Source organism: Girardinichthys multiradiatus, chromosome 14, assembly GCF_021462225.1.
Source record: "Girardinichthys multiradiatus isolate DD_20200921_A chromosome 14, DD_fGirMul_XY1, whole genome shotgun sequence".
NCBI lineage: Eukaryota > Metazoa > Chordata > Actinopteri > Cyprinodontiformes > Goodeidae > Girardinichthys > Girardinichthys multiradiatus.
Window position 1 is genome coordinate 31,354,410 of NC_061807.1, and position 17,629 is coordinate 31,372,038.

General features: G+C 39.5%; 1 protein-coding gene across 1 annotated transcript in view; it reads left to right on the top strand.

The window, feature by feature from the left end:
- Positions 1–17,629, top strand: part of tesk1b (testis associated actin remodelling kinase 1b) — a 39,105-nt gene that overhangs the window by 15,923 nt on the left and 5,553 nt on the right. Inside the window, exons 3-7 of the mRNA XM_047385955.1 lie at positions 6,475–6,596; positions 6,745–6,793; positions 8,491–8,637; positions 10,918–11,000; positions 17,410–17,500. Of these exons, the coding sequence (XP_047241911.1) occupies positions 6,475–6,596; positions 6,745–6,793; positions 8,491–8,637; positions 10,918–11,000; positions 17,410–17,500 (492 nt within the window). The remainder of the gene's footprint in view (positions 1–6,474; positions 6,597–6,744; positions 6,794–8,490; positions 8,638–10,917; positions 11,001–17,409; positions 17,501–17,629) is intronic.

Sequence of the window (17,629 nt, forward strand, 5' to 3'; positions counted from 1 at the left end):
ACTCAAGGTACACAATAAAATCTCACTTCTAATGATTTAATCTACTCTTGTTGATGCATTGTTCTAAAGTATTGTCTTCTATAATATATTAAAATTAGTTTGCAACATTCAGTATTGTGTATATATTATGATGATTCTAAACAGGTCGCTCTTGGAAAACCTTTTGTCTCAGTAATATAAAAGTAATAATTTAAAACTCAGTTTTCCTGTCTCTGTGCAACAGTATGCTTGGTTATAATCTAAAGTGTTTAATCTCTATTCTTTATAAAATATTTCTTTGACAGTGAAACAATTACAGGCGAGCTCCTTCTAGATATTCTAGATAACTGGAAATGTAGAAGTCCACCAACTCATGATTGTTTTGTAAAAGTATTTCATCATCTTTACAAGCTAACTTATTTTGCTCTGCGTGCTTGTTGAAAATCTGCCCGTAAATATGCTTAGGAGAGCATACAGTTCATAACTGTGATCTGTTCTAACTTGCATCTGGACTCAGGTTTGATCAGGATCATTGATTCAGGACCATCAATTTGCCTGTAGCTCTAAGAATAGAATGAAAAAAGCTTTTAGAGGCTTCTACACACACTTCTGCACCTTTGTGTAAATTGAAGAATGTGCCTTTTGCTTTTCATGCACAATGGTGTCGGAGACAAGTTAGAAAACGACAGAATGCTTTCAGCTGCAGTTTATTTCTTGTTCTCATCACTGTACCTGCAAACACATCAGATTTCTTCCCTGTCTGAAGCAGGCTTTGCACAGTAGCCATACAACAGACAATTGGGGGATGATTTGGACATTAGCCTTTACATTAAGTTTAAAGTGAGGGCGTACATATAATTGATACCTGGTCCCCACAAAGACTAAACGTGTGGGGGTGTGTGTCTGTTATAATGCAGCCTAAATCCTGTCAGGACACCAGTTTAGGGACAACTTGCAGTAAAAAATGGCAATAAATTGAAGCATTAAGACTTGTTGTGTGTGTTCCCTGAATCCCTGGACCCCAACGGAGCGGGAATTCCCTACTAATTTTGTGATGGGGTCCTCCTGAAAGCAGAACATCAGGTGGAGGCTGCAACCTGTTTTAGAAATTGGGTAATTTTGTTAAAATTTGCAGAGTGGACAGAGTTGAACCTCGCTGGTCGGAGTCCTTTCACACTTTAACCCAAAGTGTTTTTACAGACAGACCAGTTACCAGTAAGACTGTAAAGGGGGTTTGACACTTCTTTATCACCAAAATACTGCAACGCTTTTAGACTTAAACTTTACAATCATATATTTTCAGGTGGTAAAGGAAGCTGTACACTTTTGCTGCATAAAGGAAGTGAAGTAGTAACCATGAAAGCCACCTGATTTTCAGAGCTGACCTACTGCCAATGATAGTCACTGAACTGTGTTTGTAGCTGGTTTACTGGTCACATTTAGCCACATTTAGTTTCCTCTGCAACACCGCTGCAGCATGCAATGTGTTCTGCACACATTGATTTCTGATTAGGCTCACGGTCACAGTCTCCCCTGTGAATTCCTGCATGGTGCTGTGATGCCACCTGTGCAACCAGTCTAATTGTGAAATTTCCTCACTCCTTAATATTCCACCATCAACTGCAAAGTGATGGTGGAATAATCCATTTGCAGCTTCCAGCTGACCAGAAATGAGAGCACTTCATGGGAAGAGGCTCATTAGTTTGATTAATATGATTCCAATTTACTGTGCATCAAAACCCCATTAAAATCACATATCTACGCAAAGCTTTAATACCTGCGTCTTTCACTTGTGAGCATTCTGCTGCCTCCTCTTAGCTTTGGATCAGTTTTTTTCACAGCGCTGCTGGCTAATGCGCATGTTGGCCATGAGGAGTTGTGGGAAAAGATGCCCATGACCTTTCCTCTGCTGACAACAGCACTTCACAAGGCTGAACATGTGTTGATGGAGAGCTTTGGATGTGTGTCTGAGTTTGAATGTGTCTGTGAATAAAGCATGGGTGTGTAGATAACTGCTGTACATTGTGGGATGATCCTAATGTAGGCATTCCAGTGGCGGGTCAGTGGATGTGACCATTAAAGTGCTCAAAATAAGACGTGTGGAAGAAGCGCCACGAATGCTTTGTTTTGTTTTGCAGTCTGAAAGGCTTAATTCTGCAAAAGTCCAACCAGTCGGTCTGACCTCCATGTTGAGTCAGACTATAACGATGACAAGTGAGAGCTTATTTGTTTGGAGGCTTGAATCTGTCAGGACAAAACATTTGGGTCGAATGAGGCTGCAGCTCTAACCGCTGCTGCATCAGCATTTGGCACACGTGTGTGCAATGCAGCCAACGGGCTGTTAATCCATGGATTATAGATGAGCATGTAAGTATTTCTGCAAGTAGGTGTGAGGGCAAATGTGTGTAGGGAATAGTGGGCAAATATGATTTAGCTGCAGTTCAGCAGCCCTGCATACAGTGGTTATAATGTTTTTGGGAATGGGATTTATGTGATAAAGGTAGCATAATAGTAGGGTGAAATGAAAATGAAATGGGGTGTTAAAATACTTCTACAATTAAAAATCTTACAGCTGTGGCATGCATTTGTATTCAACCCCCTTTCCTTCAATACCACTAAATAAAATGTATTGCAGCCCCTACCTTTCAGAAGTCACATAATTAGTAAATGGTCCATCTGTGTGTATTTAATCTCAGTATTATTTTTGAAAAGGCTGTGTCCTCAAAGTATGGTCTGAGAGGGGCTCAATTCAAATGCGTGACACGTTTTATTTGAAATTGTTCTGTTCCCTTTAAAGCCTTGTTGTGGTACTAGCCCCAGTACAGAGCCTTGAGGAAATCCTTTTGTGACTGTGAGATAGTAGGAGGAGATGTCGCTGGGTTTAACAGGCTGCTTACGACTAGAAAGGTGAATTTGAAAACCAGCCAAAGGTTCAGTCAGAAGAAACTACATCTAAGTGTCCGGCATACAAGGTCTTGATCTATGGTTTTAAATGCTTTAACAATAAAAAGTGCTGCACAATAGCATCATATAGGGGCTATTCTATTTTAATCTAATGTATTCATCTATGGTTATTATATATTTTTTATAATATAACTATCTAACATACTTACTACCACTTAAACTTTGCAATTATGCACAAAAGTTTGTGCTTTTAATGCGAATGTTCAAGGTGGATGAATTGTTTTGCACAACTCTGTGCTGCTCTCTTTCATAGAAAGATCACTGCTAATGGGTAATAGAGTCTTACCCACCTCCTTACAAGTCTGCATCATCCTGTAAGTGCTGTGGAGAGGCATAGATTAGTCTAACACGGTCTCCAGACATTTCTTCTCCTTCCTTTTCCTCTTGAAGAGGAAGAGTCTACATTGCACACAAGCGTGATTTGCATGTGTACATTAATGCACATGCTGCAGTTTGACACAGGTTGTAGGCTGTGATTGGGCGAAGAAGATATTTAGTTTCATTCACGGAACAAATGGACCAGCATGTGCATGCATGTACACATGTTGGTAGCCTTACTGACTGCTCTCGTCTGGGGTCCAATGGTCTTTGTGCCGTTTTCTTTTTTCTCCCTCTCGCTACACTGATCCAGGACTTTGCTCAGATCTAGGCCAGTGTCACAGATCAGAGACTCTGCACTTTGACCCTCCTTCTCAAACGCCGCTCCTTCATTACAGACTCTTACTTCACTAATGAAGGCCGCAATCCGAAACCCTGCTGTGTCCCTTTGGCTTTATTATTAGCATGGAGGATATTTGGTTTACAGTCAAGCATTAAGGTCACAACTCTTGATTGCACATGTAAAAACCAGTTTGTCATTAGCAGTGGGATGTACTCCTCTATATAGCAAACTAATATGGTAAGGTAGATCTCCTTTTTAAAAACATAAAATAAAAAGCCTAGCTGGTATTGTTTTCTGTGTGCCTTTTTCCAATTTTTTTTAATTATCTCAGTACTGGAATAATTGAAACTGTAGAATGTAGGCAGCAGAAATTTGCTGGACTCTTAGACATTTAACCTTTGACCTAGAAAGGCTCCATGGACTCCAAGGTATTTAGCCTCTTGTGAGACTGTTTACATCCTCAGAGCTGCTGGGGATGATGTGTGGGTCCCTGACCTCTGCGGTCATCATGCCAGTCATCAGGGTTGAATTAGTCAAGGTGTGACTGCATGTTGAATCAACAGCAGAAGGATTTCAAGAACACATTGTTAAATTTGAATTATTTATAGATCTTTGCCAGAGTCATTATGGTGTCGAAATGCAGTCTAAATGTTGTCATCTGCATGAGTATGTGGAAGTTGCTGAAGTGTCCAAACAAGTCTGCTGTAAGAGTCAGAAAAACAGAAACATTAGTTACTGGAGATAACTCCACTTCTACAAGTACAAGGATACACCGGACCTAATGATTAATTCACCATTTCCATTTCATACCCACAACCATTTTGTACCAATGTACTTTATCCATTGTTTTTCAGTTTAATTTTCTTGGCGTTAGGGTATTTTTACTTAGTAAAAACATAATTGGTTATCATTTGTGTTATTTGATTATTTATTAAAGAATTAAAAATACACCATGTTTCTATCGATTTTGGTTCTAAGACCGTTTGGACCAATTTACTCTTATGAAATACGACCAATTATGATCCCTGATCAAACCATAAGAATTTTGTTAACAGGCCACAAATTGAGAAGTGCTTTTGAATTAAACGTTCTGATTGCACAGTGCAATATCATTTTTTAGCTCACCATCGAGTAACACGTGTTTTAACAAATTGATTTTAACCGCTGATCAGCAGTACACAGCAACATGTGGGGGAGGGGAACCACCACATACTTTTTGCTCCATAGAGCCAGAGAAAACTGGTCACTCCAGGACTTTCTTAGGTATCCTATGAAAAAGACTTTAGGCAGTGGGTTCAGTATGAAATGTTGGCCCTTCCGAACCTTTCTATGCTTTAAAAACAGCAACCCCGTCACTGAAAATTCATTGAAATTATTGGTTGGCCCTAAGGCGGGAACAAATTGATGATTGGTCAGTTGGAATGATGGCACATGGCTTCATTTTATATCCACAAATAAATCAGGTACAAAACAACCAAAACTGCAAAAGTACAAAGTGGTAAAAAGGCGAGAAAATGTTAAAAGGGTGAAATGATAATCACTCTATAAGAACCTGTTGGCTTAGTAGGGCTAAACAGGCTATGATGCAAGAAGTAAAGAGATAATTGTTTTGGCTTGGCCCCTTCACTGCTTGAACCAGATATGTCATGCTGTGCCGTAAATTCAATAAAGTCAATTGTACAACAGGAGGAAAATTTGATTTCTGCAGTCGACACTGCAAGGCAACCAGACCCACTGTATTGTTTGCCAAAGCTGAGCCAGAGCGGAAAGCCTCAGTGGCCACTATGACAGCATCACAGTTTGGGCCGTTTAAAAAAATTTAAAAAAGAAAAGAAAAAGTCTTTCTTTTGTTTAACTTTACGGTCGGTCCACATAGGTGTTGATAGCTGAGAGTGTAAATAATGTTTCCAGGCTGTCGCGGGTTAATAGCATTGCGAGGTAACTGGTGCTTTTATTTTTGCAGAGATGTGTCTTTATTCAACTAAAATGAATAGCTCTTTCTACTTCTATGGCACTAGATGCTTCATCCAGTTGCCTGTCCCTCTAACCTCCCAAGTATGAATTCCCGGATGGTTCTGTGTAACCAGCTGGAGTGGTGGGTTATTCTTTCCACCCATCTTTCAAACCATCTGTACCTTCGGCCCTAGAAAAAGGGTCCTCTCCCTCAGCTGACGCTTGTTTATTCCAAACTGCATTGACGTTTTCTTATTGAATTTCCCTTTTTTTTTAGTCAATAGAAAATTTTCTTTCACCAACGCTAAAGTGAAAATGCCTCTAATGAAGAGTTTACACTAATGCACAACTTTTGCTGCATTTGACTCTGTCTCTGCAGACAAAACAAGGCTTTCCTCTTTTCTGCAGTCACAGAATAAAAACAGCAACAACACGTTTGACTTCTCTCTGCAAACTGTGCCAAACACTTCAGCTGTCATCTCCGCCTTGCATACATTTCTTTAGAAGTCAAATTACAGGCCAAGCAAATGCGTATCCTGGGGCGGGGGCTTGTCGCATCTCCATCGTTACCATACCAGATGGAGCCATTGCCATGACAGCAGGTTTAGCTAGAAAGTGCAGCTGATGGTGCAGCTGACCTGCTAACGTTTCATGGCCCGTGTCCAGAAATCAAGCAGCACAAGTTTCAACTTGCATGAGTTTAGTGATGTTTTTGTCTCCGTTTTAGTCTTTTACCCAATGAATTCAGTTGAGCTCTTTCCACAGGAGAAGAAGTTTGTCAGATGGTCAGTATAAAAATGAAAGCTGGATTTACTGTTTTCTTACTTTTTGAACGTTTTTTTTTTTTTTTTTTTACTGTGATCACCAAATGATTGTTGCTCGGCATAAAACCGGCATGTTTTGTCCTGTGAACCCAGGTGCAGCACCGCGTAACGGGTCAGGTGATGGCTCTGAAGATGAACATCTTGGCCAGCAACCGAGCCAACATGCTCAGGGAGGTCCAGCTCATGAACAGACTATCTCACCCCAACATACTCAGGTAATTTGAATAATGAATGTCAGTCAGAAAAATGTTTAACTTGAAATGCCTGGGAAATTTTTCCTTATCTGCTATTAAGTTTTGGTTGAATTTGTCCGTGTGCATTGAAACAGGTGTGGTTTTGATTGCTTTCCTCATCTTCCTACAGGTTTATAGGAGTGTGTGTTCATGAGGGACAGCTGCACGCTCTCACAGAGGTAAGGTCTTGATGGTGCAGATGAAATTAAAAATGCATCTCATTAGTTGCATCACTTCTGTTTCCTGTTGACAACAGCTAGTTGCACAGACAGTCCAGCATAAAAGGAAAATACATTACAAGGAGGTAGATTACAAAGGAAATTATCCATTTATTTTCCCAATTTGTCTCCCCTCATCACCAGGCTTTTGCTATTTGTGTCCAAGCAGGGCATTACAAGGCTTTTTTTAAAGGTTATTTTATGCTTTAAACTTTAGGTTAATTGTTAATTTCCTGCAAGTAAGGCAACCCTTGGAATCATGTTGTGCGGTCCCTGACCATAGTTCAAGAATCAGACAAATTTGGCCCACCAGCCCACAAATAAAATAATCTTGAAATGGAAAATATTAGGTACAACACAAAGTTGTTGTTTTTTTTTATTTTATTAAGCATGTTTTGCTTTCGCTTTAATAGTAAATAGGACCACAAACATTCAGCGACTTTTACTCAAAAGCAGACTTGGGCCATCCAATAAACTTGGCTAAATATAGCAAAGACAGGAAGAAAGCGTGACCAATATCTAGTTCTGCTGCTCAGCCACAAGATTTATCTTCAACACAAAAGTAGAAAACAATCAACCAGAACAATTTAGGAAACTGTATGCCTTTATTTTTATGAGGCATTTTCGCAATTTTTGCATTTTTGGATTTGGATTGATTTCAACTGCAACGTTATTGTATTATAGTAACATCAAAAACAATTCTGGTTAAAATAAAATCATTTATATCATGGTGTCGATGTTTGTTTGACATTTTTATGTGAATTCTGTTTAACTGTTGTTTTATGGTCATCGTACTGTGAGAATCTCATACCTGCACTTGCACAAAAGGGCCCAGTAAAAAAAAAAAAAAACTACATTAAAGTCCACTTCTGGGTCTGATCTATGGTTCTTTTTATTTTGTATTTATTTATTTTTGCTAAATATGTTAAAATGGTAAAAGCAGCAGATTTGTCTCTATAACTTAACTTGCTGACAAGTAAGCATGAAGCAGAATCACCTTACTAAACCTGCAAAGGTCAGGCAGGATGTCTCGCCTGTTTCTTAACATCTAATCAGTTGACCAGCTGTTACCATGGTTACCAGCAGCGAATAGGAAACAACATTGTAGCTTAGAGTGAGATCTGGTGTATTCACACCCCTGTGGCTTGTGTGGTGTTGTTTTCATGTTAGTGTGTGTTGAAGACAAGATGACAGAAAAAGGGGAAATTCAAGCAATCTTGTGATTCAGTTTATTGCAGAACAACTCATTTCTTAAATTTTGATCTGCATTGGGAAAGTTTTTACTTTTTTGCTGCAGCTTAGATTGCATTTCTTTTTATAACCTTTTAGTGTTATAAATTATGCTGCAGAGGGCTAGTTTAAGTCAGTAACTAATCATCACAATGGTTATAACTCTGAAACACAGGGCAAATTGAGTCTGTGATTGTGATTTGCCAAAATTAAAATAAGTTGACGATAAGATATCAATTAGTTGTTATTTTTTAGTAGACCCAAATATCGTTGAGTTTATTATAGGAGTCCATGTTTACCTTAGCATCAGTATTGCAGGGATCATTCATAAAGAGGTTCCAGTAGAAGTTTATTAAAATCTGCAGCTTACACTTGTTGCATCCGAAATGAACATGTTTTTGCTGTTTGCGATTCCTCTGATGGTCCAGTACATCAACGGCGGTAACTTGGAGCAGCTGTTGAGCAGTGAAGCGTACCTGTCGTGGACCACGCGGCTCAGGCTGGCTCTGGACATCGCCCGTGGACTGAAGTACCTGCACAGCAAGGGCATCTTCCACAGGGACCTCACGTCTAAGGTTAGCATCAACACTGCTTCCAAAGTTGTAATACAGGTCCTTCTCAAAATATTAGCATATTGTGATAAAGTTCATTATTTTCCATAATGTCATGATGAAAATTTAACATTCATATATTTTAGATTAATTGCACACTAACTGAAATATTTCAGGTCTTTTATTGTCTTAATACGGATGATTTTGGCATACAGCTCATGAAAACCCAAAATTCCTATCTCACAAAATTAGCATATCATTGAAAGGGTCTCTAAACGAGATATGAACCTAATCATCTGAATCAACGAGTTAACTCTAAACACCTGCAAAAGATTCCTGAGGCCTTTAAAACTCCCAGCCTGGTTCATCACTCAAAACCCCAATCATGGGTAAGACTGCTGACCTGACTGCTGTCCAGAAGGCCACTATTGACACCCTCAAGCAAGAGGGTAAGACACAGAAAGAAATTTCTGAACGAATAGGCTGTTCCCAGAGTGCTGTATCAAGGCACCTCAGTGGGAAGTCTGTGGGGAAGGAAAAAGTGTGGCAGAAAACGCTGCACAACGAGAAGAGGTGACCGGACCCTGAGGAAGATTGTGGAGAAGGGCCGATTCCAGACCTTGGGGGACCTGCGGAAGCAGTGGACTCAGTCTGAAGTAGAAACATCCAGAACCACCGTGCACAGGCGTGTGCAGGAAATGGGCTACAGGTGCCGCATTCCCCAGGTCAAGCCACTTTTGAACCAGAAACAGCGGCAGAAGCGCCTGACCTGGGCTACAGAGAAGCAGCACTGGACTGTTGCTCAGTGGTCCAAAGTACCTTTTTCGGATGAAAGCAAATTCTGCATGTCATTCGGAAATCAAGGTGCCAGAGTCTGGAGGAAGACTGGGGAGAAGGAAATGCCAAAATGCCAAAAGTCCAGTGTCAAGTACCCACAGTCAGTGATGGTCTGGGGTGCCGTGTCAGCTGCTGGTGTTGGTCCACTGTGTTTTATCAAGGGCAGGGTCAATGCAGCTAGCTATCAGGAGATTTTGGAGCACTTCATGCTTCCATCTGCTGAAAAGCTTTATGGAGATGAAGATTTCAGTTTTTCAGCACGACCTGGCACCTGCTCACAGTGCCAAAACCACTGGTAAATGGTTTACTGACCATGGTATCACTGTGCTCAATTGGCCTGCCAACTCTCCTGACCTGAACCCCATAGAGAATCTGTGGGATATTGTGAAGAGAACGTTGAGAGACTCAAGACCCAACACTCTGGATGAGCTAAAGGCCGCTATCGAAGCATCCTGGGCCTCCATAAGACCTCAGCAGTGCCACAGGCTGATTGCCTCCATGCCACACCGCATTGAAGCAGTCATTTCTGCCAAAGGATTCCCGACCAAGTATTGAGTGCATAACTGTACATGATTATTTGAAGGTTGACGTTTTTTGTATTAAAAACACTTTTCTTTTATTGGTCGGATGAAATATGCTAATTTTGTGAGATAGGAATTTTGGGTTTTCATGAGCTGTATGCCAAAATCATCCGTATTAAGACAATAAAAGACCTGAAATTTTTCAGTTAGTGTGCAATGAATTAAAATATATGAATGTTAAATTTTCATCATTACATTATGGAAAATAATGAACTTTATCACAATATGCTAATATTTTGAGAAGGACCTGTACATGCATGCGTTATTATACCAAATGCTGCATGCATGGATGCACATGAACATGTATGAAAATATGCACTCTTTGTTTATATCTGGACATTATGTTTACAGAAGCCAAAAGCTTTTCTGGTGTACCACGCTACATGATCTGGTGCCATAACCTTTTCTTTTATATAAGCAACACATTTCTGTCATGCAATTGCACTTTTGTTAGTGTTTTTATGGAAAGGAAATTGTGTTTTTGTCCATGAATGTGCCATAAAAATAAAGTTTGACTTGACAGTGGAGATTACATGTTCTCTGGTGTGACTCTGTTTAGTTATTAGGCATGTTTTGAAAGCAGTTGGTTGTACTGGCTTTAATTTAGTGGTATCAATGTAAATGGGGATTAAAGCTAATGCATGGCACAAAAAATGAAAACCATGTATATATATATATATATATTTTTTTTTTTTTTGTTTCCACTTCCACAGTGATGCACTTCTTTGTGCAGTGTAATTTACTACTTTATTTAAATTACATTGAAGTTAGTTTCTCTGGCAACTAAAACCCACTGACCGCCTTGTCTTGCATCACTGTTGAAGTGTTTTGGATTTGAAACATTAGATGGTGACCTATGTTTGTGACCTCTGACCTCTGTGTACAGAACTGTCTTGTGCGTTTGGAGGGTGGCATGTGCTCAGCCGTGGTGGGAGACTTTGGCCTGGCAGAGAAAATTCCGGATTACAGGTCAGTCCACAAAAATCTAACCATCTATAAACATTCTGTGATTAGATAAGTCCGGCTCAATAAATCACATTCCTTCACTTCTCTCTTTGTCTCATGTGGGGCATGCCATATCTCTCTGAAATATTTTCACACACTTTTTTTGTCTCCTCTTGGACACATTCAGACGAGACATAGTCACACAAACAAATAGGGCCATTAATCAAACTTGATTTAGCTTTTAATGGTATGCAGACACAAGTCTCCTCCTCCAAATATTGCGGTCTGACTCCTGTTTACTCTGTAGAATAATTAAAAGAATGGAACGACAGAAAGAATGACAGCTTCTCTGAGCCAAGGTGCAGAGTATTAATGATGCTGAAAAAGTTCAACAAGCTCTGTTGCTCCCGTCATGCCGTCTGTTCCTCTATGTTTGCAGCTGCATTTAGACACATTTCCGCGGTGCATGTAATTTATAGTCGTTTTGTACTGGGTGACGAGACACAGAAGTTTTATTTTGTTTCATTTATTTTTTTCCTGGTGACTTCATGTCTCCAGAATTGGTTTGAGATCAGATTCTCTACTGAGCAAAGAGAATTACCACAATGTGGAAAAATGTTTCATTTCAGGGAGCAGAAAAGTGCTTCATTGAAAATGCTGCTTGTAAAATAAAGCTCCTGACTGCAGTAATGAGTTTATGTATTCTCCAGGTTTGTGTGAAGACAGAATTTTAGAAAATTACTGGCATATTTGCATTTTACTAAGGCCATATGTAGAAACTATTATATTCAAGGCCTTTGACTGAAGGACTAAACCTCACCTTCTATCTGGTATTGAGCAAGTAAAAGCTGCATAGCTGCAGAAAAGATGATTATGGATTTGAGAAGCTGAAGTTCCCATGTTTAAAAAAAAACTGACAATTGGAGATCCTCAAGTCGGTTTCTTGGGCAGTTCTGGTTCATTTAGTTTTTTTGTGAAACTGATTCTAATGCTGATTTTTGATTTCTGTCAAGGAGCTGTTGTTCACACCATGAAGAAATGTTGTTGTCCTTGTCCTAATCCTCATTGTCATTCTCATACTTGACTTCATCACATCCATAGTTGTCCTTGTTCTCATCCTAGTCATTCTCTTGATCATAATCATCTCTAGTCGTCATCCTCATCCTCACAGTTGTCTTTGTTACGGTCATCAAAGCCATCATTATCCTCATAATCAATCCGGTCCTCATCCTCATGTTTGTCCTGATCCTCAGTGAGCATAGCTGCCATTGTCCCCTCTTTACCCTTAGCCATGAACATAGTATCATCCTCATAGTCATTCTTATCCCCCTCATTATCCTCTTCATCCTCATTGCCATTATTCCTCTGTTCATCCCTCTCAACCTCATTGTCCTCAACCTTGTCATCCTCATTGTCATCTTCGTTCCCTCAGTACTTGTCTTTGTCCTCGTTGTCATCCTCAGTCTAGTCAATATTGTGTTCCTCTTTCATGTCCCCTTTGTTGCCCACGTTGACATTTTCTTTGTTGTCTTCGTTGCGATTCTCAGTTTTCAATCTAGTCGTCACTTGCAGTCCTTAATCCGCATTCTGGTAGTCCTTGTCGTTCTTGTCCTAGTTGTCATTGTCCTCCTCGTTGCCGTCTTCTTTCTCTTTTTGCATCCTCATAAGTATCCTGATTATGCCTCCCTCGCCATCGTCGTAGTCTTGATTGTCTCAGTCAATGGTTACCTACAAACCTCTCGGTGTGCATCACCTTGTAAACATGGGGAGGAAAAAGAAACCTGGCTGATATTTCTCAAATGTGAGGCCTCTCTCCACCTGAATGGCTGCCGCTGTTTTCTTTTGCATATTTGTCCCTCTGTTTGCTCTGAAGTGTTTTTTAACAGCAGCTGGTGGATTGTACTGCTGTCATCCCCAAGGTCATGTTTGCTTTTCATTTTTACTCAACACAGTTGTGTCCTGCAGCAAAGCACACTGACAGAATGGACATACTGGTTGTGTTGCTTGTCTGCAAATGGCATGGAGGCTAGAAGGAACAAGGGAAGCAATGGAGATGATTGAAGAGTCTGTCGGGTGGGGGGGGGGGGGGGCGTTAGGAAAAGCTCCAAATATGGTGAAACTATTCCAGTCCCCCTGCTGCTCTGCTTGCTGTCCCTCAAATAACAAGTCCCTCTGGTCTTTTATTTTTACTCCAACTTTTAGTTGTTTGAGCTCTCGGCAGAACCTGTTTCCTTCTGTCTTCTGTGCTTTCTCATTTCTGCCAGTCCACTTCTCCAAATGGTGTTTACACCGGGAGCCATGACCGTCTCGGCTCTTGTTTTGGATTTTCTGCTGCATCATAACCCACTGTGGCAGATGGAAATAGAGCAGGGAGGAAGTATCTGCCAGCAGGAGGAGGGGGGGAGTGTGTGTGCAATCACATCCTCCTTGTGCATTCTTCAGTTCCTTCCTTTTTTTTATATTCTGCTAAAGTTGAACAACAATATCTCTGCATAACTGAAAATGCTGTGGTTTCTTAGACTCAGAGGAAGTTCAGGCAAACACATTGAGCATAGCTTCGCCTCAGAAAACCTCGCTTCAGATTCAGCGTTTTTTGCTGCTTGCTTGGCCTTAGAAGTCCCCCAGTTTTAAGTTGGTTACTGCTTTCAGATAAATCCAAGGCTGCTGAAGTTGATTGCTCTCCTTCTGGTCTTGACATTCTTGGTAAAAGTAAGATTTTATCTTAACCATGCATGCAGGTACTGGCAAATTTAGATAAATGTAAATGAATTATTCTTTTGATAAATATCTTTAAACATCAAAATATCAGTCTTGATTAAACTCAACCTAAAGCATTTGTTTACTTTTGAAAGAAAAGGTTTACATACACTAAGATCATTATGTGTTTTAACAGTTATCATGCCTTCTCATTGTTAGTTTAGAACATTGGACTTAATGGAGGCACACCTGACCCAGCTGCACCAGTTCTGTCAGGAGGAATGGACCATAATTTCAGCAACCTATTGCAACAAGCTAATGGAAAGACTGAAGTTGTACATTTTAAAAGGCAAATGTACCAAAAACTAATTTAGACCTTTGAATTTGAAGGTTTACAAACCTAAACATTATCTCGCTGGTTTTCTATTTATCTAATAGAAATAATTTGTAACTGACCTAACCCATCTGGGTTTATTCTGATTGTCAGACAGTGAGGAATAAAGACTGTGTTTTCTAACAGTGTATCTGATTTTAACTACCATATTTTCCGCACTATAAGGCGCACCTTCAATGAATGGCCTATTTTAGAACTGTTTTCATATATAGGGCACACCGGATTATAAGGCGCATAGAATAGAAGCTACTGCAGTCAAACGTTTGACCGGAGTTGCGTTATGCATCCACTAGATGGAGCTGTGCTAAAGAGAATGTCAACAAAACAGTCAGATAAGTCAGTCAGTCAAACTTTATTAATACACTACAAACCAGCGTTCTGATAACTCCATTCACTCTCATGGTAAGGTCTCCTCTACATAGAAATCTATTGAATAGAGCCAACCGCACGTTAGGAATGCATTGGAGTTGAAGTTTAAATCAAACGTTAGTTAAAACGTGAAAGGGAACTTTTCCCTAATTCAGTAAACACGTAAAATAAACAGTTTGATGCACTAAATCAAACGTTAGTACTGTTAACCTTTCCTGTTTCTGTCCCCTGACCGTAGTCTGATGACACAGGGGAGACGCTTTCTCCAGGGCCGAAGTTACTAGTTTCCTCGGGGTTAACTCCCTCACTCATACGTTGCTGAGTTGAGCATCTAATTACATATAGTTCAGGCAATTCCTGCAACAGTACATTCAAACGTTATACACACACAAGTGGTGTTGGACTAGGAGTAAGCACAGTACAAGTGTTTACCGCTATTACTTCGGCGACACCCCTGACTACGGTAGCCGTAATGCTGCAAGCGGTGCGGCTTTGTAGTTTACCAGTCGTACTGAAACATTTTGACAGAGCGCCGTGTACAACCAGTATGGATCAACCAATTAACCAATTGATCCATATATACAGGTCCTTCTCAAAATATTAGCATATTGTGATAAAGTTCATTATTTTCCATAATGTAATGATGAAAATTTAACATTCATATATTTTAGATTCATTGCACACTAACTGAAATATTTCAGGTCTTTTATTGTCTTAATACGGATGATTTTGGCATACAGCTCATGAAAACCCAAAATTCCTATCTCACAAAATTAGCATATTTCATCCGACCAATAAAAGAAAAGTGTTTTTAATACAAAAAACGTCAACCTTCAACCTTCATCATGACATTATGGAAAATAATGAACTTTATCACAATATGCTAATATTTTGAGAAGGACCTGTAAGGCGCTCCGGATTACAAGGCGCACTGTCATTTTTTGAAAAAATTAAAGGTTTTTAAGTGCGCCTTATAGTGCGGAAAATACGGTATATCCCATAGCCTGCATGCGACCGTTGAATTCTTAAACCCAAATTGTGTCTTGTGCAACAAAAACAAATACAGACACCTAATTGTACGTTTTAGCCCAAATGTGGGAAATGTTGGAGTTTGTTTGAGGGTGTGGACAGGTGTCTTTCATACAGATAATGAGTTCAAACAGGTGCAGTTAATACAGGTAATGAGTGGAGAACAGGAGGGCTTCTTAAAGAAGAACTAACAGACCTGTGAGAGCCAGGATTCTTACTGGTTGTTAAATGATCAAATACTTATGTCATGCAATGAAATGCAAATTAATTCACAATGTGGTTTTCTGGATTTTTGTTTTAGATTACGTCACTCACAGTTGAAGAGGACCTATGATAATAATTAAAGACTTCTACATGCTTTGCAAGTGGGCAAACCTGCAAAATCTGCAGTGTATCAAATATTTGTTCTCTCCACTGTATATGCTTCCACTTGGTAAAATTATTAGATGGCGAGGAATAAATTTAAAGTGACAATACGCAGGTATATTTATCCATAAATCCTGATTAATCCAATCTGTTGGGTAGATTAAGAGGTACACAATAACCCAGATTACTTTTTGTGGGCTTTTAAATTAGACTAGACAAGTTGTGTTTGGACCAGAGCCTCTAAAAAACAAACTGCTTAGTCACTAACTATGGATGGGATTAAACTGGCCTCCAGTAATAATGTAAAGAACCTTTGTGTCATCTTTGACCAGGACATGTCTTTTAAATCCCATATTAAACGAATTTCTAGGTCTTCTTGCTTTCATTGCCGGAATATTGCCAAAATGAGAAATATCCTGTTCAGGAATATCCAAAAACTAGTCAATGCAGTTGTTACCCTCTTCTTTTTGTTTCATCAATAAAGCCGCTAAAGTGGCCACTTCTGCCATTAAGACTTTACTTTCTCTTTTAAAATGGAAAGTACTCCTAGATCAGTCTTCTGTGTTTCTTTTTTGTGTATGCTCTTTCTTCTCAAACCCCCAGTTGGTTGTTGCAAATGACCGCTCACACTGAGCCAGGTTCTCGTTCTGCTAGCGGTTTCTTCTATTAAAGGGAAGTTTTCCTTTCCACTGTCGCTACATGCTTGTCCAAGAGGAGTGAATGCTGCAAGTCAGTGACTTGATGCAATCTGCTGGGTTTCCTTAGATAGAAAACTTTTTAACCAACTGAGATAATAAACTGAACTTGACTGTATTTTTTATAATTAGGAAATTGCTGGAATGCTTTGAATTTGTTCTGAATCTATCTAAAGGGATTGGGTTGAATTGACTATGTATTTCTATTTATAAATTGGATCTTTGTTTGTTTTTTGGCCATGGTTGTGAATCGTTGCTATATGAATAAATTTAATTTAATGTTTAAACACATAAATCTTAAGACAATTGTTATTCACTTGTACTGCCAATAGAAATTAGCACCACAACAGCTAGCAAATACACTGCTTCTTTTTGAACTTTCAACTTCAGTTCAGGTAATGCATGGTTTCCTGCGGGTGTCCTAATGGCATTGAGTTTTTTTCTCTTCTTCTACTGTTGCAAGTTTTACGTAAATAGGTAGCAGATGTAAGTTGCAGGTTGTAAAAACTGAAACAGATGACCTCAAGAGTCCTTGGTCTGGCAGATGGTTGGAGTCATATTTAAGTTAAAACTTGACATTGTCATTAAGTCCAGTCTCAGTTAAATAAAAGGGTATCAAAGTTCAAGCTTCATTCTGATACTTTCATTTTATTCCAATTTCAGCTCGGCTTGGTCTCCACTTGCATTTCTTTTGCCTTGTTTAACCTTTCTTTTGCTTTTAATCTGGCTCAGTTTTAAGCCCTTTTACACAGTCTTGTATTATATTATCAGAAAATGCTTAGAAGTGAATCTAAACGGCATGTTTTAATGTCTACTTCTGATAAAGCCTTTCAGTATATAAATTCCTATTTCAATGCATCTTTCTTCCTCTTCCCATCTGCAGTGAAGAAGAAATCCCGGAACGTTTGGCAGTTGTCGGCTCCCCCTACTGGATGGCTCCAGAGGTGCTCAGAGGAGAAGTGTACAATGAAAAGGTACTGACCTGTGGCGGCTTTCACTGTCTTTTAGCTGCAGATTGTTCCCAGAGTTCAATGTTGACTGCAAGTTTAATAAATAAATAAAAAAAGACTGTCAAATAAACCAAGGAACTATGCAATGAGGTA